Source organism: Salvelinus fontinalis, unplaced genomic scaffold, assembly GCF_029448725.1.
Source record: "Salvelinus fontinalis isolate EN_2023a unplaced genomic scaffold, ASM2944872v1 scaffold_0215, whole genome shotgun sequence".
Classification (NCBI taxonomy): domain Eukaryota; kingdom Metazoa; phylum Chordata; class Actinopteri; order Salmoniformes; family Salmonidae; genus Salvelinus; species Salvelinus fontinalis.
Genome location: NW_026600424.1, coordinates 137,507 through 165,213, shown reverse-complemented (window position 1 = coordinate 165,213; position 27,707 = coordinate 137,507). Strand labels below are relative to the sequence as shown.

The 27,707-nt window shown below is 46.7% G+C and overlaps 1 protein-coding gene across 1 annotated transcript in view; it reads left to right on the top strand.

Moving 5' to 3' along the window:
• The window catches only part of LOC129844732 (CDK5 and ABL1 enzyme substrate 2-like), a 136,261-nt gene that overhangs the window by 45,831 nt on the left and 62,723 nt on the right, over window positions 1-27,707 (top strand). Inside the window, exons 2-3 of the mRNA XM_055912796.1 lie at window positions 2,563-2,658; window positions 9,888-9,965. Of these exons, the coding sequence (XP_055768771.1) occupies window positions 2,563-2,658; window positions 9,888-9,965 (174 nt within the window). The remainder of the gene's footprint in view (window positions 1-2,562; window positions 2,659-9,887; window positions 9,966-27,707) is intronic.

Sequence of the window (27,707 nt, the reverse complement as noted above, 5' to 3'; positions counted from 1 at the left end):
CAGAGAGAGACACAGAGAGAGAGACACGCAGAGAGAGAGACACGCAGAGAGAGAGACACGCAGAGAGAGACACGCAGAGAGAGACACGCAGAGAGAGACACACAGAGAGAGACACACAGAGAGAGAGAGACACACAGAGAGAGAGAGAGACACACAGAGAGAGAGAGAGACACACAGAGAGAGAGAGAGACACACAGAGAGAGACACGCAGAGAGAGAGAGACACACAGAGAGAGACACACAGAGAGAGAGACACACAGAGAGAGACACACAGAGAGAGAGAGACACACAGAGAGAGACACGCAGAGAGAGACACGCAGTGACACACAGAGAGAGACACGCAGTGACACACAGAGAGAGACACACAGAGAGAGACACACAGAGAGAGACACACAGAGAGAGACACACAGAGAGAGACACACAGAGAGAGACACACAGAGAGAGAGACACACAGAGAGAGACACAGAGAGACCAGAGAGAGACACACAGAGAGAGACACACAGAGAGAGACACACAGAGAGAGACACACAGAGAGAGACACACAAAGAGAGACACACAAAGAGAGACACACAGAGAGAGACACAGAGAGAGAGACACACAGAGAGAGACACACAGAGAGAGACACACATATGGAGTTGGTTCCCCCCCTTTGCTGCTATAACAGCCTCCACTCTTCTGGGAAGGCTTTCCACTAGATGTTGGAACATTGCTGCTATAACAGCCTCCACTCTCCTGGGAAGGCTTTCCACTAGATGTTGGAACATTGCTGCTATAACAGCCTCCACTCTTCTGGGAAGGCTTTCCACTAGATGTTGGAACATTGCTGCGGAGGACTTGCTTCCATTCAGCCACAAGAGCATTAGTGAGGTCGGGCACTGATGTTGGGCGATTAGGCCTGGCTCGCAGTCGGCATTCCAATTCATCCCAAAGGTGTTCGACGGGGTTGAGGTCAGGGCTCTGTGCGGGCCAGTCAAGTTCTTTCACACCGATCTCGACAAACCATTTCTTTATGGACCTCGCTTTGTGCATGGGGGCATTGTCATGCTGAAACAGGAAAGGGCCTTCCCCAAACTGTTGCCACAAAGTTGGAAGCACAGAATCATCTAGAATGTCATTGTATGCTGTAGCATTAAGATTTCCCTTCACTGGAACTAAGAGGCCCGAACCATGAAAAAAAGCCCACCCGTTTGTCTATGGAGATTGCATGGCTGTGTGCTCGACTTTGCTGCTATGTCCACCTACTAATGGCCATGTAGTGTAACATAATGCAGCTTGAAAGCTCGACCATCTTCTCACAGTGTTAGTGAATGAAAACAGACTTGTGACCAAAGAGAGAGGAGAGAGAGATCTATGGTGAAATAATATGGTGGGAAAGGTGAACATGACAGACTGATCACAGGTTGACTCCTCCCCTCCAGGGAACACACAGTGATCACAGGTTGACTCCTCCCCTCCAGGGAACACACAGTGATCACAGGTTGACTGTCCCTGATCGCTGCGTACGTTTCATCACAGTAACAAAGGCTTGAATTCAGCCAATGTCATTAGCAGTTTTGTTTACTGTGATGATTGGTGACTTTTGGTACTGGAAACTGGGAGGTCGCTTGTGTCTGTGTTTCATGACTAACTGTACTTCTCTCTCTCTCTCTCTCTCCCTCCTTCCCTCTCTCTCTCCCTCCTTCCCTCACTCTCTCTTTCTCCCTCCTTCCTTCCCTCTCTCTCTCTTTCTCTCTCTCCTTCCCTCACTCTCTCTCTCCCTCCTTCCTTCCCTCACTCTCTCTTTCTCTCTCCTTCCCTCACTCTCTCTCTCTCCCTCCTTCCTTCCCTCACTCTCTTTCTCCATCCTTCCCTCTCTCTCTCTCTCTCCTTCCCTCTCTCTCTCCCTCCTTCCCTCTCTCTCTCCCTCCTTCCCTCTCTCTCTCCCTCCTTCCCTCTCTCTCTCTCCCTCCTTCCCCCTCTCTCTCTCTCTCCTTCCCTCACTCTCTCTCTCCTTCCCTCTCTCTCTCTCCCTCCTTCCCTCTCTCTCTCTCCCTCCTTCCCTCTCACTCTCTCACTCCTTCCCTCACTCTCTCTCTCTCCTTCCCTCTCTCTCTCCCTCCTTCCCTCTCTCTCTCTCTCTCTCCTTCCCTCTCTCTCTCTCTCCTTCCCTCTCTCTCTCTCCCTCCTTCCCTCTCTCTCTCTCCCTCCTTCCCTCTCACTCTCTCACTCCTTCCCTCACTCTCTCTCCCTCCTTCCCTCTCTCTCTCCCTCCTTCCCTCTCTCTCTCCCTCCTTCCCTCTCTCTCTCCCTCCTTCCCTCTCTCTCTCTCCCTCCTTCCCCCTCTCTCTCTCTCTCCTTCCCTCACTCTCTCTCTCCTTCCCTCTCTCTCTCTCCCTCCTTCCCTCTCTCTCTCTCCCTCCTTCCCTCTCACTCTCTCACTCCTTCCCTCACTCTCTCTCTCTCCTTCCCTCTCTCTCTCCCTCCTTCCCTCTCTCTCTCTCCCTCCTTCCCTCTCTCTCCCTCCTTCCCTCTCTCTTGCCTCCCTCCCCCTCATCCCTCCCACTCCCCCTTCCTCCCCCTGCAGTCGGACTCGTAACCTGTCGGGCTCTCCCAGACCTCGCCCCGTGAAGAAGGTCCACTTCATCAAGAACATGAGACAGTACGACACGCGAGGCAGCAGGTGTGAACACACTCAATTCAAGAGCCCTACTGCTCGAGGCTGCACTTCCTGAAGCACTTCCTCATTCTCCCACAGAACTTCCTGTGTTTGGAAGAAGAGATGGCGACAGTGTCCTTTATCTTTTGCAACACACTGTCTCTGTGTCTTCTGTCCAACCCAGAGGTGCGTGAACAAAGGTCCAGTTCAGGATTTTGATGCCTTATATACGCTGCAATACCATTCATTAACATGATCCACATCTACTGTAGCTACCACACAGTAGGCCTTTAATACCAATGAGGAATATACACGTAACTGCCAAAATAAAAGAAACACCAACATGAAGTGTCTTTTATAGGGCGTTTGGGCCATCACAAACCAGAACAGCTTCAATGCACCTTGGCATAGATTCTACAAGTGTCTGGAACGCCATTGGTTTTGGAACTCTTATGGCCAAAAAAGAATGGCCTGCCCAGCATTTTATTCATGACCATAAGCATCATGGGATGTTAATTGATTAATTATCTGAGAAACACACCTGTGTGGAAGCACCTTCCTTCAATACACTTTTGTATCCCTCATTTACTCAGGTGTGTCTATAATGTTGGCAGTTAACCTGTACGTCCATGTTAATACTAAAGGGAAACAAACACGTCCATTGGTCCCAGAGATGCTGAATGTCTTTCTCGTTTTGACTTTGGTTTCTTAGGTCAGGTCACGGGGTGCATAGTAAAGTGTGTATCCACTAGCTACCTGGCTAACCCTTGCAGACAGAGGACCTATACGATCACCTTAACACCTGTTACCTGCCTCTGTTCTACCGCTGGGTCTGTTTATTAAATCAGTCTGGTGTTTCGTCGTCGGTGATCAGGCCTAACACCGTTGTTTCGTCAGCAAACTTAATTGTACAGGAGGGTGCTGAGCACACACCCCTGAGGGGCCCCTGTGTTGAGGATCAGCGTGGCGGATGTGTTGTTGCCTACCCTTACCACCTGGGGCCGTCCTGTCAGGAAGTCCAGGATCCAGTTACAGAGGGAGGTGTTTAGTCACTGCTGCAGGCTGTTATTATGGTTTTAAAGAGACTTACGAGTCACTGTTATACACTGCCTGGCATGTCGTTGCTTGGCTTGAACAAAACAAAAGATGGACTTATATGGAGTGGGTCCCACACTCTCCATTAAACAGAACACAATTCTCCGAGTAATTCGTTGCTATGCCTCTCACGTCCCGGCAGCGTTGGGATCAATTCCATTTCAGTTCAGTCAATTTGGGTAGTGAACTGAAATTCAAATTTCAGTTTTCGGCCCACAGCCATTCATTAAGTCATTCATTATATTTGTCTCGTCCTGCGAACTCTTTCCTCACCACCCGTCCTAGACAGCAAAGATGATCTATTTAACTGATTCATTCATTTCGAGTACAACTTTGCCTCTTCCTCTCTGATCCAGAAATACTTTTAAGATATACCGGTATTTTTGTGGTATTTTTGTCTGAGCATAGCTAGCAAAGACCAGGCAACCTCTTCCGCCTCACATTACCAAAACCCTGCCCGCCGTGTTTGATTGACAGGTTTAACACAACAAAAAAACGCAAAGGCGCAAGGAGGAAAACTAAATAGCAAAATTAAGCATTGCGATTGATTAATCGAATCTGATTGATCATTTTTTTTTTTTTTTTCGGTGATGGTGCTACACGCTACTAGTAATGATGGCTAGTATGCAGTGCATTCGGAAAGTATTCAGACCTTTTGACTTTTTCCACATTTTGTTACGTTACAGCCAGATTCTCTCAAGCTCTGTCAGGTTGGACGTGGAGCGTCGCTGCACAGCTATTTTTCTCCGGTCTCTCCGGAGATGTTCGAATCGGGTTCAAGTCCGGGCTCTGGCTGGGCCACTTCAGAGACATTCAGAGACTTGTACCGAAGCCACTCCTGTGTTGTCTTGGCTGTGTGCTGTTAGGTTCTTACTTTTTCAGAGTAAATAACTCACGGACACTAAAGAAGCTTTAAACACGTTCCCAAAGGTTCTGTACCGCTGTAATTCAGACAACCCAACATTTCTCCCATCACAGGTATATATATCCCCCTTAAGACACTCCTCCTTCTCTCCAATCCTTACATCTTATGGTTCCACAGGAAGAGGATAGTAAACCCTTATTACTCCCTTCAGGGGATCTGACCTCAACCCCTCCTTCGCCTAATCCACAGATGTCCATCTGTCTCCCCTCTAGCAATCCTTTGATCTCCTCCCGTCCACCCAGCACATTCCACAGCCACTCTGTCTTTCTACAGATCTCACTCCTTTATATACTATATACTGTCTGATCTATCACGTCTTTAATATCTCAATGTTCAAAATGCCGAATCCAACAGTGCTTCGGGTCGTTGTCCTGTTGGGAGTTGAACCTTCGCCACAGTCTGAGGTCCTGAGCGCTCTGGAGCAGGTTTTCATCAAGGATCTCTCTGTACTATGCTCCATTCATCTTTGCCTCAATCCTGACTAGTATCCCAGTCTCTGCCGCTGAAAAACATCCCCACAGCATGATGCTGCCATCACCATGCTTCACTGTAGGGATTGGGGAAGGGGTTTCCTCCAGATGTGACATTTGGCATTCAGGCCAGAGTTCAATCTTGGTTTCATCAGACCAGAGAATCTTGTTTCTCATGGTCTGAGAGTCTTTAGGTGCCTTTTGGCAAACTCCAAGCGGGCTGTCATGTGTCTTTTACTGAGGAGTGGCTTCCATCTGGCCACTCTACCATAAAGGCCTGATTGGTGGAGTGCTGCAGAGATGGTTGTCCTTCTGGAAGGTTCTCCCATCTCCACAGAGGAACTCTAGAGCTCTGTCAGAGTGACCATCGGGTTCTTGGTCACCTTCCTGACCAAGTAAAATAAAATAAAATGTATTTATATAGCCCTTCTTACATCAGCTGATATCTCAAAGTGCTGTACAGAAACCCAGCCTAAATCCCTAAACAGCAAGCAATGCAGGTGTAGAAGCACGGTGGCTAGGAAAAACTCCCTAGAAAGGCCAAAAAAACCTAGGAAGAAACCTAGAGAGGAACCAGGTTATGAGGGGTGATCAGTCCTCTTCTGGCTGTGCCGGGTGGAGATTATAACAGAACATGGCCAAGATGTTCAAATGTTCATAAATGACCAGCATGGTCAAATAATAATAATCACAGTAGTTGTCGAGGGTGCAACAAGTCAGCACCTCAGGAGAAAATGTCAGTTGGCTTTTCATAGCCGATCATTAAGAGTATCTTTACCGCTCCTGCTGTCTCTAGAGAGTTGAAAACAGCAGGTCTGGGACAGGTAGCACGTCCGGTGAACAGGTCAGGGTTCCATAGCCACAGGCAGAACAGTTGAAACTGGAGCAGCAGCACGGGCAGGTGGACTGTGGACAGCAAGGAGTCATCATGCCAGGTAGTCCTGAGGCATGGTCCTAGGGCTCAGGTCCTCCGAGAGAGAGAAAGAAAGAAAGAAAGAGAGAAAGAGAGAATTAGAGAGAGCATACTTAAATTCACACAGGACACCGGATAAGACAGGAGAAGTACTCCAGATATAACAGACTGACCCTAGCCCCCCGACACATAAACTACTGCAACATAATTACTGGAGGCTGAAACAGGATTGGGGTCGGGAAGACATTGTGGCCCCGTCCGACGATACCCTCGGACAGGGCCAAACAGGCAGGATGTAACCCCACCCACTTTGCCAAAGCAAAGCTCCCACACCACTAGAGGGATATCTTCAACCACCAACTTACCATCTTGAGACAAGGCCGAGTATAGCCCACGAAGATCTCCGCCACGGCACAACCCAAGGGGGGGCGCCAACCCAGACAGGAAGACCACGTCAGTGACTCAACCCACTCAAGTGACGCACCCCTCCTAGGTACGGCATGGAAGAGCACCAGTAAGCCAGTGACTCAGCCCCTGTAATAGGGTTAGAGGCAGAGAATCACAGTGGAGAGAGGGGAACCAGCCAGGCAGAGACAGTAAGGGCGGTTCATTGCTCCAGAGCCTTTCCGTTCACCTTCACACTCCTGGGCCAGACTACAATCAATCATATGACCTACTGAAGAGATTAGTCTTCAGTAAAGACTTAAAGGTTGAGACCGAGTCTGCGTCTCTCACATGGGTAGGCAGACCATTCTATAAAAATGGAGCTCTATAGGAGAAAGCCCTGCCTCCAGCTGTTTGCTTAGAAATTCTAGGGACAATTATGAAGCGACTGTAGCGTACATGTAGGTATGTACGGCAGGACCAAATCGGAAAGATAGGTAGGAGCAAGCCCATGTAATGCTTTGTAGGTTAGCAGTAAAACCTTGAAATCAGCCCTAGTCTTAACAGGAAGCCAGTGTAGAGAGGCTAGCACTGGAGTAATATGATCACATTTTTTAGTTCTAGTCAGGATTCTAGCAGCCGTATTTAGCACTAACTGAAGCTTATTTAAGGCCCTTCTCCCCGAATGCTCAGTTTGGCCAGGCTGCCAGATCTAGGAAGAGTCTTGGTGATTCCAAACTTCTTCCGTTTAAGAATGATGGACGCCACTGAGTTCTTGGGGACCTTTAATTCTGCAAACATTTTATGGTACCCTTCCCCAGATCTGTGTCGCGATACAATCCTGTCTCGGAGATCTACGGACAATTCCTTCGACCTCATGGATTGTTTTTTTCTCTGACATGCATTGTCAACTGTGGGACATTGTATAGACATGTCCAATCAACTGAATTTATCACAGGTGGACTCCAATCAAGTTGTAGAAACATCTCAAGGATGATCAATGGAAACAGGATGCACCTGAGCTCAATTTCAAGTCTCATAGCAAAGGGTCTGAATATTTATGTAGATAAGGTAAATACTGTTTTGTATTTTTAATACATTAATAGATTGCAGAGGATTAACATGTATTTAATGAACTTTAGAAAAAGGTTGTAGCGTAACAAAATGTGGTAAAAGTCAAGGGGTCTGAATACCTTTCTGAAGGCACTGTATATATATATTTTGACAAAGTGACTGTGTGAGAGAGCGAGCGAGAGGGAGAAGGACCCCTTTTGGTCATTAGTCTTGGAGTTAGTCGTTGGTGGGACAGTATTTACAATGCCATGGCACCATAGGATGTTCCTACAAGTGATAGGAAGTGACTCCATCTTTTCTTGAGCATTAAAGCTGCTCTTTGACTCAATATTATTCAAGCTGCAAGCCAAAGTGAATAAACGAGCCGTGAGAACCCAGATCTGGCTCTTCTCCAGAGAAGGAGTCAACATATTTACTCTAGGCCCGTTATAAAGCACCAGGAATCACTGGTATTGTTTTACTTTTCCAGTTGACTCTTTCCCAATGCATGCTGGGCCTGGCTCAGAGTTGGTTTCTCCAGTTGACTCCCATGCATACTGGGCCTGTGTCAGAGTTGGTTTCTCCAGTTGACTCTTTCCCAATGCATACTGGGCCTGGCTCAGAGTTGGTTTCTCCAGTTGACTTTTTCCCAATGCATACTGGGCCTGGCTCAGAGTTGGTTTCTCCAGTTGACTCTTTCCCAATGCATACTGGGCCTGGCTCAGAGTTGGTTTCTCCAGTTGACTTTTTCCCAATGCATACTGGGCCTGGCTCAGAGTTGGTTTCTCCAGTTGACTCTTTCCCAATGCATACTGGGCCTGGCTCAGAGTTGGTTTCTCCAGTTGACTCTTTCCCAATGCATACTGGGCCTGGCTCAGAGTTGGTTTCTCCAGTTGACTTTTTCCCAATGCATACTGGGCCTGGCTCAGAGTTGGTTTCTCCAGTTGACTTTTTCCCAATGCATACTGGGCCTGGCTCAGAGTTGGTTTCTCCAGTTGACTCTTTCCCAATGCATACTGGGCCTGGCTCAGAGTTGGTTTCTCCAGTTGACTCTTTCCCATTGTCACGATCGTTGCAATGAGTAGACCAAGGCGCAGCGTGTGTAGAGTTACACATCATTTTAATAAACCGAAACTCACTGAACAAGGACAAAAACAACCGACCGACCGACCGAAAGGTGAAGCTATTGTTGTGCACTCAGGCAACGAAATGTAGACAAGACAGTTATAAAGACACAGTCAGTATCTTATAAAGACACAGTCAGTATCTTAGTTATAAAGACACAGTCAGTATCTTAGTTATAAAGACACAGTCAGTATCTTATAAAGACACAGTCAGTATCTTAGTTATAAAGACACAGTCAGTATCTTAGTTATAAAGACACAGTCAGTATCTTAGTTATAAAGACACAGTCAGTATCTTATAGACACAGTCAGTATCTTAGTTATAAAGACACAGTCAGTATCTTAGTTATAAAGACACAGTCAGTATCCTAGACACAGTCAGTATCTTAGTTATAAAGACACAGTCAGTATCTTATAGACACAGTCAGTATCTTAGTTATAAAGACACAGTCAGTATCTTATAATGACACAGTCAGTATCTTAGTTATAAAGACACAGTCAGTATCTTAGTTATAAAGACACAGTCAGTATCTTAGTTATAAAGACACAGTCAGTATCTTATAAAGACACAGTCAGTATCTTAGTTAGTTATTAAGCAGTCGTGTGTAACTTTAAAGATATTGATTCACAAGATGGTGGGAACTGAGTCATACTGAGTCATTTTCTATTAAAGGTATCTTTACTTTTACTCAAGTATGACAATTGAGTACTTTTTCCACCACTGGTGTCACCTCAAATGCTACTGAGATTAGCATTTTGGCTAACATCCTTTTTGAGAATGTTAGCTGTAGGCTAATAGACAGTAACTTCGTTGTGATGCAGGACTGTGTAACGTTATTTGTTAGCCACATCTGGTTCTCCAGCTGAGACTGGTTCAACTAGGGTAATGATAGAGGTGCCTATTGTGTGTGTGTAGGACTGTGTATGTCTCCTCGTAAAAGACTGGAGATAGGGAACACAGTGTTTTATGAAGCAGGACTGTGTAATGTTAGCTGATTCTCAAGCTGGGGTCATTATAGAGGTGTGTAGGTCAATAGTCAAGAACAATGTTTCCACAAGACACCACATCTTTGTTTCCATCAAACCTAGTCATAGAAGGGTTTTTATTTTCTCTCAAGTCAATTCAGTGGTGCTTTGTTGACATGAAATAGGCCTAAACGTGTAAATGTTATTGCGCAATCAAATGTTTTTGATTAAATATCTCTGTTGCTCTCTCACTCTATCTGTCTGTCTGTCTGTTTCTCTCTTCTCCCTTTCATCCCTCTCTGACGTGGCTGATGTCTCTCCAGGATCGTGTTGATCTGTGCCAAGCGTTCTCTGTTTGCTGTGTTCTCCGTGTTGCCCTACGGAGAGAGCGTTCACATCAGGTACAGTACAACTTATTCCCTTCACACGGACTCAGTGTGTCACGTTTAGTCATGTGTTGTTGCCTCCTCACACCGTTAACCTGGGAATATTCACACGTTGTCGTAACACAAAACTGCTCACTCTAATGATCCCACTCTGTTTTATGAGACTCCTGCTTTAACCTGGTAGTAACCTGGTAGTAACCTGGTAGTAACCTGGTAGCAGTGTAGACTGCAGAGGACGCGTGTAGGCATTCCTGGGCCCACCCACTGGGGAGGCTGGGCCCACCCACTGGGGAGCCTGGACCCACCCACTGGAGAGCCAATCAGATGCTCTTTACTTGTCAGTGTTCCAAACGGGACATTATTTTTGTCTTTCTACCTAAACATGTAAACACCATCAGATAGAGGTCATAGCTAGCAGTGCACTGGAATGACATTCACTCTCATGGGATGGGGTGGCCAAAAATAACTAACTGAAAGCCACATCTCAAATAAGGCCCGAATTTGACCTCATTGAGACATAAGTCACTGTGCTTCTATGGCTATATGCACCATGTCGTTCCCGAGGACTGTGAGCTCTCGTTCTCCGTGGCCGACGTGATTAAGACCTTCAAGCATGTTAACTCTTGCAAGGCTGCCGGCCCAGACAAATAGCCTCCAACACTCTACTCAACAAACTGGATGCAGTCTATCACAGTGCCATCCGTTTTGTCACCAAAGCCCCATACCCTACCCACCATTGCGACCTGTACGCTCTCGTTGGTTGGCCCTCGCTTCATACTCGTCGCCAAACCCACTGGCTACAGGTCATCTACAAGTCTCTGCTAGGTAAAGCCCCGCCTTATCTCAGCTCACTGGTCACCATAGCAGCACCCACTCATGGCACGCGCTCCAGCAGGTATATCTCACCGGTTACCCCCAAAGCCAATTCCTCCTTTGGTAGTCTACAATAACTTCAAAAATCTCTGAAGCTGGAAACACTTATCTCCCTCACTAGCTTTAAGCACCAGCTGTCAGAACAGCTCACATATTACTGCACCTGTACATAGCCCATCTATAATTTAGCCCAAACAATTACCTCTTCCCCTACTGTATTTATTTTTATTTATTTTGCTCCTTTGCACCCCATTATTTCTATTTCTACTTTGCACATTCTTCCACTGCAAATCTACCATTCCAGTGTTTTACTTGCTATATTGTATTTACTTCGCCACCATGGCCTTTTTTTTGCCTTCACCTCCCTTATCTCACCTCATTTGCTCACATTGTATATAGACTTATTGTTCTACTGTATTATTGACTGTATGTTTGTTTTACTCCATGTGTAACTCTGTGTTGTTGTATGTGTCGAACTGCTTTTCTTTATCTTGGCCAGGTCACAGTTGTAAATGAGAACTTGTTCTCAACTTGCCTACCTGGTTAAATAAAGGTGAAATAAATCAATAATAATAATCCCAATCCGTGTCCTCAGAGCATGTGCAGACCACGTTTTCTACAGATATACTCCATATTCTGTCCATGTATTCTATCCATATTCTATCCATATTCTATCCATGTATTCTACACATATACTACATATTCTATCCACGTATTGTCAATAATGTCTACACATCCCATCACATATATATATACACACACTGTCACGTTCGTTCTCCTCCTCATCTGAGGAAGAGCATGGATCGGACCAATACGCAGAGTGATATGAGTACATCTTCTTTTATTAGAGACGAAGACGGAACGAACACTATACAAACTAATACAAAAACAATAAACCACGAACGTGAAGCTACAAACGAAAGTGCACACACAGCTACTAACGTTAGACATAGACAATTACCCACCATCACCTAAAGCCTATGGCTGCCTTAAATATGGCTCCCAATCAGAGACAACAATAAACAGCTGTCTCTGATTGAGAACCAATGTCACGTTCCTGACCGGTTTTCTGTTATTTTGTATGTGTTTGACGGTCAGGGCGTGAGTTTGGGTGGGTAGTCTATGTTATGTGTTTCTATGTTGGTTAAAGGGTGACCTGATATGGCTCTCAATTAGAGGCAGGTGGTTTTCATTTCCTCTGATTGAGAGCCATATTAAGGTAGGTGTTTTCACACTGTTTGTTTGTGGGTGGTTGTCTCCTGTGTCAGTGTCTGTGTATGTTACGCCACACGGGACTGTTTTCGGTTTTGTTTGTTCGTTCGTTTTATGTAGTCAGTTTTCCTGTTCATGCGTTCTTCGTGTTTCATGTAAGTTCGTCGTCCAGGTCTGTCTACGTCCTTTATTGTTTTGTATTTTTGTTCAAGAGTTTTTCGTCTTCGTCTGTTTGTTGTAAATAAATAATATGTCGAACTACAACGCTGCATTTTGGTTCAATCCCTGCTCCTCCTCTTCGGATGAAGAGGAGGAGGAAAGCCGTTACAACCAAACCAGGCAACCATAGACTTTCCTAAACTTCTCTACTGAACACAACCCCATACACTACACAAAACCCCTAAACAATACACACACCCTACACTAGACAAAACACACAAACATCCCCCATGTCACACCCTGACCTAACTAAACTAATACAGAAAATCAATATAACAGAGGCCAGGGTGTGACACACACCTATATTATTATCCTTATCACAGTCATCTATATTATTATCCTTATCACAGTCATCTATATTATTATCCTTATCACAGTCACCTATATTATTATCCATACCACAGTCACCTATATTATTATCCTTATCACAGTCATCTATATTATTATCCTTATCACAGTCACCTATATTATTATCCTTATCACAGTCACCTATATTATTATCCTTATCACAGTCACCTATATTATTATCCTTATCACAGTCATCTATATTATTATCCTTATCACAGTCACCTATATTATTACCCTTATCACAGTCCCCTATATTATTATCCTTATCACAGTCCCCTATATTATTATCCTTATCACAGTCCCCTATATTATTATCCTTATCACAGTCATCTATATTATTATCCTTATCGCAATCAATCAATCGATCAAGTTTATTTTATATAGCCCTTCGTACATCAGCTAATATCTCAAAGTGCTGTACAGAAACCCAGCCTAAAACCCCAAACAGCAAGCAATGCAGGTGTAGAAGCACGTCACCTATATTATTACCCTTATCACAGTCACCTGTATTATTATCCTTATCACAGTCACCTATATTATTATCCTTATCACAGTCACCTGTATTATTATCCTTATCACAGTCACCTATATTATTACCCTTATCACAGTCACCTATATTATTACCCTTATCACAGTCACCTATATTATTATCCTTATCACAGTCACCTATATTATTATCTTTATCACAGTCATCTATATTATTATCCTTATCACAATCATCTATATTATTATCCTTATCACAGTCAACTATATTATTATCCTTATCACAGTCACCTATATTATTATCCTTATCACAGTCACCTATATTATTATCCTTATCACAGTCACCTATATTATTACCCTTATCACAGTCACCTATATTATTATCCTTATCACAGTCACCTATATTATTATCCTTATCACAGTCACCTATATTATTATCCTTATCACAGTCACCTATATTATTATCCTTATCACAGTCACCTATATTATTATCCTTATCACAGTCACCTATATTATTATCCTTATCACAGTCACCTATATTATTATCCTTATCACAGTCACCTATATTATTATCCTTATCACAGTCACCTATATTATTATCTTTATCACAGTCATCTATATTATTATCCTTATCACAATCATCTAAATTATTATCCTTATCACAGTCAACTATATTATTATCCTTATCACAGTCACCTATATTATTATCCTTATCACAGTCACCTATATTATTATCCTTATCACAGTCACCTATATTATTACCCTTATCACAGTCACCTATATTATTATCCTTATCACAGTCACCTATATTATTATCCTTATCACAGTCACCTATATTATTATCCTTATCACAGTCACCTATATTATTATCCTTATCACAGTCACCTATATTATTATCCTTATCACAGTCACCTATATTATTATCCTTATCACACTAAACAAAAATACATCCGCGACAATTACTGAGTTACAGATCCCGCAGGTGAAGAAGCCGGATGTGGAGGTCCTGGTCTGCGGTTGTCAGGCCGGTTGGACATACTCCCACATTTACTGAAAGGAGGTTGGAGTTGATGGTAGAGAAATGAACATTAAATTCTCTGGCAACAGCTCTGGTGGACATTCCAGCAGTTGGCATGACAATTGCATGCTCCATTACAACTTGTGTTATGTGATAAAACTGCACATTTTAGCATGGCCTTCTATTGTCCCCAGCACAAAGTGCACCTGTGTAATGACCATGCTGTTTAATCAGGTTCTTGATATGCCACACATGTCAGGTGGATGAATTATCTTGGCAAAGGAGAAATGCTGACTAGTAAGGATGTAAACACATTTTTGCACAACATTTTAGAGAAATTTTAGATATTTTTGTGCGTATGGAACATTTCTGGGATCTTGCTTCCTGCTAAACTATGTAAACGTAATGGCCCAACCAATTTCTATCTATGGTACTGCTACAGAGGGATGCTAAAAATGAACAAGCTGTGATGCATCCTGTATGACTGTGTTAATGAGTCATGAATTCGTCCAGTAACTGTTTTGTCATCTACCCTGCAGTCCCACGTTCGGTGTGTCACAGAAGAGCTAGAGGTCCTTCTTCCCTCTCAGTCCTCCTGTCAAGCAAATAACCGTCGGTCTCATAGTAATCGACCGTTAGTTAACATAAACACATTTAGCATCTCCTGGCTTCCACAAGCCACTGATGCAGACCTTTGGAACATCTATATTTTAAAAAGTCTAATAAATCCATGTAATATAGCCTACACCATCACATTAAATTCATTATTTATTTTAGACAGGTCTAAAGAAGTATGATATGAAGAAAATGTCGTCTATTTTAGAAGAACACAACTCAGAGCATCCTCTGAGTTGTTCTTATGTTAGGTCCTGATGTGGCTATGCCAAATGGCTGTGGGCTGCATTAGTTCATTTAGCAGGTCCTGATGTGGCTATGCCAAATGGCTGTGGGCTGCATTAGTTCATTTAGCAGGTCCTGATGTGGCTATGCCAAATGGCTGTGGGCTGCATTAGTTCATTTAGCAGGTCCTGATGTGGCTATGCCAAATGGCTGTGGGCTGCATTAGTTCATTTAGCAGACAAGATTTGCTTAGAATTCCAATGTCATTATTGTATAGTATGAAGAATACAGTTGAACAAAGCTGAATAAAATAAAGGATATTTTCTCCCAACGATTTGAGGGAGTGTTGCCCATTCAGATATTCTGTATTGAGCGGTTAACAAAGAAATAGGTCCTATATGTTTAATGTCGAGTTACGAATGTAACTTTAGTTGTTCTACAAATGTTGGGCTACATGTGTTGATTTGTAATACATTGTAAGGCTGCATGATGTGACTCTAATGATGAATTGAAAAAAGTCGCTTGAAAGGCATGAGTTCTACTTAGTTTTTTTTGCACAGGCTGTACACACTTCATCAGTCTCTCATTCACAATTTGACAAGCACTTGATAGTTACTTACTTGATGATTCTCTTGCCCTAGAGTTTCACTGCGGAATCCCCTTTGTGGCCGTAATGCACCCTAAAAAAAATCCCTGCCTTTTGCAGCCAGTGGCCGTTGTGCCCTTGGACAGGAGTGTTGAGTTGTGCCCTTCTCCCTGAGTGCTGCACACTCTGAAGCGCCTCTCACTCACACGGCTCTCCATCAGGTGATCGGGTCTTTCTCACAGGCTACAAGTGAAGACAGACACATCGGGGATGCAACAGCGTGCGTCCTCATCCAATTCCGAGGTGCGCACTGAAGATATTGGAATCAATCAATCAAGTTTATTTTATATAGCCCTTCGTACATCAGCTAATATCTCGAAGTGCTGTACAGAAACCCAGCCTAAAACCCCAAACAGCTAGTAATGCAGGTGTGGAACAACTCAACAAGACGAGTAGGCCTAATAAACACGAAAAGCACTATGTCAATCTACTATCCCCCATAGTACAAAAGCCAACCTATTCTATTCTGTGTGTGTAATGGCTTCCGTCGGTAGAACGAGAAGAGGACCAAAGCGCAGCGTGGTGCGTATCCATTATTTATTAGAATACTTCTCAATACGAACAAAACAATAAACAGACGAAAACCCCAACGAAGCTACAGTCCCGAACTAGAGAACACAAAAAACAGATGGCCGCAAGAACAGGAACAATCGCCCACAAACCAACAGTGAAAACAGGCTACCTTAATATGGTTCCCAATCAGAGACAACGTAAAACACCTGCCTCTGATAGAGAACCATATCAGGCCAATAAGACAAACCTAAACAAAGAACACATAACATAGACTACACCCACCCAGCTCACGTCCTGACCAACTAACCAAAGACTAAACAAAGGAAATAAGATCAGGAACGTGACAGTGTGAAAAATAAATATTCCAAACATAGTCCGGGACAGTTGTGAGATGCGATAGATCACAAATTATAACAACCACTACCATCAAAACAACTGTTTTATGCCAGGGAATTGAATGTATCTTGAATGCATCACATGGTGTTTAGGAGAGGAGAGAGGACATGGTGTTTAGGAGACGAGAGGAGAGAGGACATGGTGTTTAGGAGACGAGAGGAGAGAGGACATGGTGTTTAGGAGAGGAGAGGAGAGAGGACATGGTGTTTAGGAGAGGAGAGAGGACATGGTGTTTAGGAGAGGAGAGAGGACATGGTGTTGAGGAGAGGAGAGAGGACATGGTGTTTAGGAGAGGATAGGAGAGAGGACATGGTGTTTAGGAGAGGAGAGGAGAGAGGACATGGTGTTTAGGAGAGGAGAGGAGAGAGGACATGGTGTTTAGGAGAGGAGAGGAGAGAGGACATGGTGTTTAGGAGAGGAGAGGAGAGAGGACATGGTGTTTAGGAGAGGAGAGAGGACATGGTGTTGAGGAGAGGAGAGAGGACATGGTGTTTAGGAGAGGAGAGGAGAGAGGACATGGTGTTTAGGAGAGGAGAGAGGACATGGTGTTTAGGAGAGGAGAGAGGACATGGTGTTTAGGAGAGGAGAGGAGAGAGGACATGGTGTTTAGGAGACGAGAGGAGAGAGGACATGGTGTTTAGGAGAGGAGAGAGGACATGGTGTTTAGGAGACGAGAGGAGAGAGGACATGGTGTTTAGGAGAGGAGAGGAGAGAGGACATGGTGTTTAGGAGAGGAGAGGAGAGAGGACATGGTGTTTAGGAGAGGAGAGAGGACATGGTGTTGAGGAGAGGAGAGAGGATATGGTGTTTAGGAGAGGAGAGGAGAGAGGACATGGTGTTTAGGAGAGGAGAGAGGACATGGTGTTTAGGAGAGGAGAGAGGACATGGTGTTTAGGAGACGAGAGGAGAGAGGACATGGTGTTTAGGAGAGGAGAGAGGACATGGTGTTTAGGAGAGGAGAGGAGAGAGGACATGGTGTTTAGGAGAGGAGAGAGGACATGGTGTTGAGGAGAGGAGAGAGGACATGGTGTTTAGGAGAGGAGAGAGGACATGGTGTTTAGGAGACGAGAGGAGAGAGGACATGGTGTTTAGGAGAGGAGAGGAGAGAGGACATGGTGTTTAGGAGAGGAGAGAGGACATGGTGTTGAGGAGAGGAGAGAGGACATGGTGTTTAGGAGAGGAGAGGAGAGAGGACATGGTGTTTAGGAGAGGAGAGAGGACATGGTGTTTAGGAGAGGAGAGAGGACATGGTGTTTAGGAGACGAGAGGAGAGAGGACATGGTGTTTAGGAGAGGAGAGGAGAGAGGACATGGTGTTTAGGAGACGAGAGGAGAGAGGACATGGTGTTTAGGAGAGGAGAGAGGACATGGTGTTTAGGAGACGAGAGGAGAGAGGACATGGTGTTTAGGAGAGGAGAGGAGAGAGGACATGGTGTTTAGGAGAGGAGAGGAGAGAGGACATGGTGTTTAGGAGAGGAGAGAGGACATGGTGTTGAGGAGAGGAGAGAGGACATGGTGTTGAGGAGAGGAGAGAGGACATGGTGTTTAGGAGAGGAGAGGAGAGAGGACATGGTGTTTAGGAGAGGAGAGAGGACATGGTGTTTAGGAGAGGAGAGAGGACATGGTGTTTAGGAGACGAGAGGAGAGAGGACATGGTGTTTAGGAGAGGAGAGGAGAGAGGACATGGTGTTTAGGAGAGGAGAGGAGAGAGGACATGGTGTTTAGGAGAGGAGAGAGGACATGGTGTTGAGGAGAGGAGAGAGGACATGGTGTTTAGGAGAGGAGAGGAGAGAGGACATGGTGTTTAGGAGAGGAGAGGAGAGAGGACATGGTGTTTAGGAGAGGAGAGAGGACATGGTGTTTAGGAGAGGAGAGGAGAGAGGACATGGTGTTTAGGAGAGGAGAGGAGAGAGGACATGGTGTTTAGGAGAGGAGAGGAGAGAGGACATGGTGTTTAGGAGAGGAGAGGAGAGAGGACATGGTGTTTAGGAGAGGAGAGGAGAGAGGACATGGTGTTTAGGAGAGGAGAGAGGACATGGTGTTTAGGAGAGGAGAGAGGACATGGTGTTTAGGAGAGGAGAGAGGACATGGTGTTTAGGAGAGGAGAGGGGAGAGGGCCTGGTGTTTAGGAGAGGAGAGGAGAGAGGACATGGTGTTTAGGAGAGGAGAGAGGACATGGTGTTTAGAAGAGGAGAGAGGACATGGTGTTTAGGAGAGGAGAGAGGAGAGAGGACATGGTGTTTAGGAGAGGAGAGGAGAGAGGACATGGTGTTTAGGAGAGGAGAGGAGAGAGGACATGGTGTTTAGGAGAGGAGAGGAGAGAGGACATGGTGTTTAGGAGAGGAGAGAGGAGAGAGGACATGGTGTTTAGGAGAGGAGAGAGGACATGGTGTTTAGGAGAGGAGAGAGGAGAGAGGACATGGTGTTTAGGAGAGGAGAGGAGAGAGGACATGGTGTTTAGGAGAGGAGAGAGGAGAGAGGACATGGTGTTTAGGAGAGGAGAGGAGAGAGGACATGGTGTTTAGGAGAGGAGAGGAGAGAGGACATGGTGTTTAGGAGAGGAGAGAGGACATGGTGTTTAGGAGAGGAGAGGAGAGAGGACATGGTGTTTAGGAGAGGAGAGAGGACATGGTGTTTATGAGAGGAGAGAGGACATGGTGTTTAGGAGAGGAGAGAGGAGAGAGGACATGGTGTTTAGGAGAGGAGAGGAGAGAGGACATGGTGTTTAGGAGAGGAGAGGAGAGAGGACATGGTGTTTAGGAGAGGAGAGAGGACATGGTGTTTAGGAGAGGAGAGAGGACATGGTGTTTAGGAGAGGAGAGAGGACATGGTGTTTAGGAGAGGAGAGGAGAGAGGACATGGTGTTTAGGAGAGGAGAGGAGAGAGGACATGGTGTTTAGGAGAGGAGAGAGGACATGGTGTTTAGGAGAGGAGAGGAGAGAGGACATGGTGTTTAAGAGAGGAGAGGAGAGAGGACCTGGTGTTTAGGAGAGGAGAGGAGAGAGGACATGGTGTTTAGGAGAGGAGAGGAGAGAGGACATGGTGTTTAGGAGAGGAGAGGAGAGAGGACATGGTGTTTAGGAGAGGAGATAGGACATGGTGTTTAGGAGAGGAGAGGAGAGAGGACATGGTGTTTAGGAGAGGAGAGGAGAGAGGACATGGTGTTTAGGAGAGGAGAGAGGACATGGTGTTTAGGAGAGGAGAGAGGACATGGTGTTTAGGAGAGGAGAGGATAGAGGACATGGTGTTTAGGAGAGGAGAGGAGAGAGGACATGGTGTTTAGGAGAGGAGAGGAGAGGAGAGAGGACATGGTGTTTCGGAGAGGAGAGGAGAGAGGACCTGGTGTTTAGGAGGGGAGAGAGGAGAGAGGACATGGTGTTTAGGAGAGGAGAGAGGACATGGTGTTTAGGAGACGAGAGGAGAGAGGACATGGTGTTTAGGAGAGGAGAGGAGAGAGGACATGGTGTTTAGGAGAGGAGAGGACATGGTGTTTAGGAGAGGAGAGGAGAGAGGACATGGTGTTTAGGAGAGGAGAGAGGACATGGTGTTTAGGAGAGGAGAGAGGACATGGTGTTTAGGAGAGGAGAGAGGACATGGTGTTTAGGAGAGGAGAGAGGACATGGTGTTTAGGAGAGGAGAGAGGACATGGTGTTTAGGAGAGGAGAGAGGACATGGTGTTTAGGAGACGAGAGGAGAGAGGACATGGTGTTTAGGAGAGGAGAGGAGAGAGGACATGGTGTTTAGGAGAGGAGAGGAGAGAGGACATGGTGTTTAGGAGAGGAGAGAGGACATGGTGTTTAGGAGAGGAGAGAGGACATGGTGTTTAGGAGACGAGAGGAGAGAGGACATGGTGTTTAGGAGAGGAGAGGAGAGAGGACATGGTGTTTAGGAGAGGAGAGGAGAGAGGACATAGTGTTTAGGAGAGGAGAGAGGACATGGTGTTGAGGAGAGGAGAGAGGACATGGTGTTTAGGAGAGGAGAGGAGAGAGGACATGGTGTTTAGGAGAGGAGAGAGGACATGGTGTTTAGGAGAGGAGAGGAGAGAGGACATGGTGTTTAGGAGAGGAGAGGAGAGAGGACATGGTGTTTAGGAGAGGAGAGGAGAGAGGACATGGTGTTTAGGAGAGGAGAGGAGAGAGGACATGGTGTTTAGGAGAGGAGAGAGGACATGGTGTTTAGATCAGAACGTTAAACTTAAAATGTTGATAAGCTATTAGGCTGTTTCTTCACATTATATGCGCAGCAATGCGCTTGTGGTAGTAGACTATAAGCATGAATGTTACATTAGCGGAATAACACCATTACTAAAGGTGACCGCAAATTAGATTATGCAGGTAATGCTTTTATTATAAAGGTGCATTTTTATGGTGAAAATTATCTTCCCTAAACTGCTTATGTATGCCAGTTAGTCTCTACACCCCTTGTGGATTAATTTGCTTAATTTGAAGAAGTTATTTGGCCACTTTAGTTGTGATACAAACCTTATCAAAACATATAGGTCTATGAGCTAGGCTACATGAGGTGTGCGACTATGAAAAGGAATTGTTTCTTATGCTGGGCATCATTCACATGTGATCATATATAATTCACAAGTGATTGGCTAATATTGTCACCCATCAGACTATTCTTGATTTAATATTGTATTTACATAAACAAAATAATATTTGTGTGAAATTTGGTTTGATTTAGAATGGACCTTTATCATGCACCTCCCCATGGTTCATTTTCATGCCAGCCAGGTAGGCGATACTCCTGTTTTAAAGAGAAGCAATGTGCTTAATGTTAGGAAAGTTGAGAAATAAATATAGTAGGCCTAGCCTATAGAAAGCTGATGGGAACCTCCTCTTTTTAGTAGAGGCCATCACTCTGTTTTCTCACATAGCCGATAGAAATGTTGGGCAACATGAGCTCATGGGCTCTCATGAAGTGTTTGATTAGATTTTTGGTTACATTTGCATTGATGTCGGATTGATTAGAGGGACAATAGAGTGCTGAGTACCAGGCCGTTAGCAAGTTTGGTCGGCTATTAATGACCATCAGCAGCATCAGAGCTGGGAGAAGCATAATATCCGTGATAAAACGGTCACCTGGAATTTGACTGGCGCCATGACTGGTGACCGCCGGTGTGGCGCTAATACGGTCAACGCAACACCACTATGTGTAACCCTTTCCCCCGTTCTCTCACACAGAGGAGTTAGCTAGGTCCTTTCCCACGTTCTCTCACACAGAGGAGTTAGCTAGGCTCTTTCCCACGTTCTCTCACACAGAGGAGTTAGCTAGGCCCTTTCCCACGTTCTCTCACACAGAGGAGTTAGCTAGGCCCTTTCCCACGTTCTCTCACACAGAGGAGTTAGCTAGGCCCTTTCCCACGTTCTCTCACACAGAGGAGTTACCCTTTCCCACGTTCTCTCACACAGAAGAGTTAGCTAGGCCCTTTCCCACGTTCTCTCACACAGAGGAGTTAGCTAGGCTCTTTCCCACGTTCTCTCACAGAGGAGTTAGCTAGGCTCTTTCCCACGTTCTCTCACACAGAGGGGTTAGCTAGGCCCTTTCCCCCGTTCTCTAACACAGAGGAGTTAGCTAGGCTCTTTCCCTCGTTCTCTCACACAGAAGAGTCACCCTTTCCCACGTTCTCTCACACAGAGGAGTTAGCTAGGCCCTTTCCCTCGTTCTCTCACACAGAGGAGTCACCCTTTCCCACGTTCTCTCACACAGAGGAGTTAGCTAGGCCCTTTCCCCCGTTCTCTCACACAGAGGAGTTAGCTAGGCCCTTTCCCACGTTCTCTCACACAGAGGAGTCACCCTTTCCCACGTTCTCTCACTCAGAGGAGTTAGCTAGGCTCTTTCCCACGTTCTCTCACACAGAGGAGTCACCCTTTCCCACGTTCTCTCACACAGAGGAGTTACCTAGGCCCTTTCCCACGTTCTCTCACACAGAGGAGGTAGCTAGGCCCTTTCCCACGTTCTCTCACACAGAGGAGTTAGCTAGGCTCTTTCCCACGTTCTCTCACACAGAGGAGTTAGCTAGGCTCTTTCCCACGTTCTCTCACACAGAGGAGTTAGCTAGACCCTTTCCCACGTTCTCTCACACAGAGGGGTTAGCTAGGCTCTTTCCCACGTTCTCTCACACAGAGGAGTTAGCTAGGCCCTTTCCCACGTTCTCTCACACAGAGGAGTCACCCTTTCCCACGTTCTCTCACACAGAGGAGTTAGCTAGGCCCTTTCCCACGTTCTCTCACACAGAGGAGTTAGCTAGGCCCTTTCCCACGTTCTCTCACACAGAGGAGTCACCCTTTCCCACGTTCTCTCACACAGAGGAGTTAGCTAGGCCCTTTCCCACGTTCTCTCATACAGAGGAGGTAGCTAGGCCCTTTCCCACGTTCTCTCACACAGAGGAGTTAGCTAGGCCCTTTCCCACGTTCTCTCACACAGAGGAGTTAGCTAGGCCCTTTCCCACATTCTCTCACACAGAGGAGTTAGCTAGGCCCTTTCCCACGTTCTCTCTCACAGAGGAGTTACCCTTTCCCACGTTCTCTCACACAGAGGAGTTAGCTAGGCCCTTTCCCACGTTCTCTCACACAGAGGAGGTAGCTAGGCCCTTTCCCACGTTCTCTCACACAGAGGAGTTACCCTTTCCCACGTTCTCTCACACAGAGGAGTCACCCTTTCCCTCGTTCTCTCACACAGAGGAGTTAGCTAGGCCCTTTCCCACGTTCTCTCACACAGAGGAGTTAGCTAGGCCCTTTCCCACGTTCTCTCACACAGAGGAGTTAGCTAGGCCCTTTCCCACGTTCTCTCACACAGAGGAGTTAGCTAGGCCCTTTCCCACGTTCTCTCACACAGAGGAGTTAGCTAGGCCCTTTCCCACGTTCTCTCACACAGAGGAGTTAGCTAGGCCCTTTCCCACGTTCTCTCACACAGAGGAGTTAGCTAGGCCCTTTCCCACGTTCTCTCACACAGAGGAGTTAGCTAGGCCCTTTCCCACGTTTTCTCTCACAGAGGAGTCACCCTTTCCCCCGTTCTCTCACACAGAGGAGTTAGCTAGGCTCTTTCCCACGTTCTCTAACACAGAGGAGTCATCCTTTCCCTCGTTCTCTAACACAGAGGAGTTAGCTGGGTCCTTTCCCTCGTTCTCTCACACAGAGGAGTTAGCTAGGTCCTTTCCCACGTTCTCTCACACAGTGGAGTTAGCTAGGCCCTTTCCCACGTTCTCTCACACAGAGGAGTTAGCTAGACCCTTTCCCACGTTCTCTCACACAGAGGAGTTAGCTAGACTCTTTCCCACGTTCTCTCACACAGAGGAGGTAGCTAGACCCTTTCCCACGTTCTCTCACACAGAGGAGTTAGCTAGGCCCTTTCCCACGTTCTTTCACACAGAGGAGTCACCCTTTCCCACGTTCTCTCACACAGAGGATTTACCCTTTCCCATGTTCTCTCACACAGAGGAGTTAGCTAGACCCTTTCCCACGTTCTCTCACACAGAGGAGTTAGCTAGGCCCTTTCCCACGTTCTCTCACACAGAGGAGTTAGCTAGTCCCTTTCCCACGTTCTCTCACACAGAGGAGTTAGCTAGGCTCTTTCCCACGTTCTCTCACACAGAGGAGTTAGCTAGGCCCTTTCCCACGTTCTCTCACACAGAGGAGTTAGCTAGGCCCTTTCCCACGTTCTCTCACACAGAGGAGTTAGCTAGGCCCTTTCCCACGTTCTCTCACACAGAGGAGTTAGCTAGGCCCTTTCCCATGTTCTCTCACACAGAGGAGTCACCCTTTCCCACGTTCTCTCACACAGAGGAGTCACCCTTTCCCACGTTCTCTCACACAGAGGAGTCACCCTTTCCCACGTTCTCTCACACAGAGGAGTTAGCTAGGCTCTTTCCCACGTTCTCTCACACAGAGGAGTTAGCTAGGCCCTTTCCCATGTTCTCTCACACAGAGGAGTTAGCTAGGCCCTTTCCCATGTTCTCTCACACAGAGGAGTTAGCTAGGCTCTTTCCCACGTTCTCTCACACAGAGGAGTTAGCTAGGCCCTTTCCCTCGTTCTCTCACACAGAGGAATTAGCTAGGCCCTTTCCCACATTCTCTAACACAGAGGAGTCACCCTTTCCCATGTTCTCTCACACAGAGGAGTCACCCTTTCCCACGTTCTCTCACACAGAGGAGTTAGCTAGGCTCTTTCCCACGTTCTCTAACACAGAGGAGTCACCCTTTCCCTCATTCTCTAACACAGAGGAGTTAGCTGGGTCCTTTCCCTCGTTCTCTCACACAGAGGAGTTAGCTAGGTCCTTTCCCACGTTCTCTCACACAGAGGAGTTAGCTAGGTCCTTTCCCACGTTCTCTCACACAGAGGAGTTAGCTAGGTCCTTTCCCACGTTCTCTCACACAGAGGAGTTAGCTAGGCTCTTTCCCACGTTCTCTCTCACAGAGGAGTTAGCTAGGCCCTTTCCCACGTTCTCTCACACAGAGGAGTTAGCTAGGCTCTTTCCCACGTTCTCTCACACAGAGGAGTCACCCTTTCCCACGTTCTCTCACACAGAGGAGTTAGCTAGGCCCTTTCCCACGTTCTCTCTCACAGAGGAGTTAGCTAGGCTCTTTCCCACGTTCTCTCACACAGAGGAGTTAGCTAGGCCCTTTCCCATGTTCTCTCACATAGAGGAGTTAGCTAGGCCCTTTCCCACGTTCTCTCACACAGAGGAGTTAGCTTGGCCCTTTCCCACGTTCTCTCACACAGATGAGTTAGCTAGGCCCTTTCCCACGTTCTCTCATACAGAGGAGTTAGCTAGGCTCTTTCCCACGTTCTCTCACACAGAGTTAGCTAGACCCTTTCCCACGTTCTCTCACACAGAGGAGTTAGCTAGGCTCTTTCCCATGTTCTCTCACACAGAGGAGTCACCCTTTCCCACGTTCTCTCACACAGAGGAGTTAGCTAGGCCCTTTCCCTCGTTCTCTCACACAGAGGAATTAGCTAGGCCCTTTCCCTCGTTCTCTCACACAGAGGAGTCACCCTTTCCCACGTTCTCTCACACAGAGGAGTTAGCTAGGCCCTTTCCCACGTTCTCTCACACAGAGGAGTCACCCTTTCCCACGTTCTCTCACACAGAGGAGTTAGCTAGGCTCTTTCCCACGTTCTCTCACACAGAGGAGTTAGCTAGACCCTTTCCCACGTTCTCTCACACAGAGGAGTTAGCTAGGCTCTTTCCCACGTTCTCTCACACAGAGGAGTCACCCTTTCCCACGTTCTCTCACACAGAGGAGTTAGCTAGGCTCTTTCCCACGTTCTCTCACACAGAGGAGTTAGCTAGGCCCTTTCCCTCGTTCTCTCACACAGAGGAATTAGCTAGGCCCTTTCCCTCGTTCTCTCACACAGAGGAGTCACCCTTTCCCACGTTCTCTCACACAGAGGAGTTAGCTAGGCCCTTTCCCACGTTCTCTCACACAGAGGAGTCACCCTTTCCCACGTTCTCTCACACAGAGGAGTTAGCTAGGCCCTTTCCCTCGTTCTCTCACACAGAGGAATTAGCTAGGCCCTTTCCCTCGTTCTCTCACACAGAGGAGTCACCCTTTCCCACGTTCTCTCACACAGAGGAGTTAGCTAGGCCCTTTCCCACGTTCTCTCACACAGAGGAGTCACCCTTTCCCACGTTCTCTCACACAGAGGAGTTAGCTAGGCTCTTTCCCACGTTCTCTCACACAGAGGAGTTAGCTAGGCCCTTTCCCACGTTCTCTCACACAGAGGAGTTAGCTAGGCCCTTTCCCACGTTCTCTCACACAGAGGAGTTAGCTAGGCCCTTTCCCACGTTCTCTAACACAGAGGAGTCACCCTTTCCCATGTTCTCTCACACAGAGGAGTCACCCTTTCCCACGTTCTCTCACACAGAGGAGTTTGCTAGGCCCTTTCCCACGTTCTCTCACACAGAGGAGTTAGCTAGACCCTTTCCCACGTTCTCTCACACAGAGGAGTTAGCTAGGCCCTTTCCCTCGTTCTCTCACACAGAGGAGTCACCCTTTCCCACGTTCTCTCACACAGAGGAGTTAGCTAGGCCCTTTCCCTCGTTCTCTCACACAGAGGAATTAGCTAGGCCCTTTCCCACGTTCTCTCACACAGAGGAGTCACCCTTTCCCACGTTCTCTCACACAGAGGAGTTAGCTAGGCCCTTTCCCTCGTTCTCTCACACAGAGGAGTTAGCTAGGCCCTTTCCCTCGTTCTCTCACACAGAGGAGTTAGCTAGGCCCTTTCCCTTGTTCTCTCACACAGAGGAGTTAGCTAGGCCCTTTCCCACGTTCTCTCACACAGAGGAGTTAGCTAGGTCCTTTCCCACGTTCTCTCACACAGAGGAGTTAGCTAGGTCCTTTCCCACGTTCTCTCACACAGAGGAGTTAGCTAGGTCCTTTCCCACGTTCTCTCACACAGAGGAGTTAGCTAGGCTCTTTCCCACGTTCTCTCTCACAGAGGAGTTAGCTAGGCCCTTTCCCACGTTCTCTCACACAGAGGAGTTAGCTAGGCTCTTTCCCACGTTCTCTCACACAGAGGAGTCACCCTTTCCCACGTTCTCTCACACAGAGGAGTTAGCTAGGCCCTTTCCCACGTTCTCTCTCACAGAGGAGTTAGCTAGGCTCTTTCCCACGTTCTCTCACACAGAGGAGTTAGCTAGGCCCTTTCCCATGTTCTCTCACATAGAGGAGTTAGCTAGGCCCTTTCCCACGTTCTCTCACACAGAGGAGTTAGCTAGGCCCTTTCCCACGTTCTCTCACACAGAGGAGTTAGCTAGGCCCTTTCCCACGTTCTCTCATACAGAGGAGTTAGCTAGGCTCTTTCCCATGTTCTCTCACACAGAGTTAGCTAGACCCTTTCCCACGTTCTCTCACACAGAGGAGTTAGCTAGGCTCTTTCCCATGTTCTCTCACACAGAGGAGTCACCCTTTCCCACGTTCTCTCACACAGAGGAGTTAGCTAGGCCCTTTCCCATGTTCTCTCACATAGAGGAGTTAGCTAGGCCCTTTCCCACGTTCTCTCACACAGAGGAGTTAGCTTGGCCCTTTCCCACGTTCTCTCACACAGATGAGTTAGCTAGGCCCTTTCCCACGTTCTCTCATACAGAGGAGTTAGCTAGGCTCTTTCCCACGTTCTCTCACACAGAGTTAGCTAGACCCTTTCCCACGTTCTCTCACACAGAGGAGTTAGCTAGGCTCTTTCCCATGTTCTCTCACACAGAG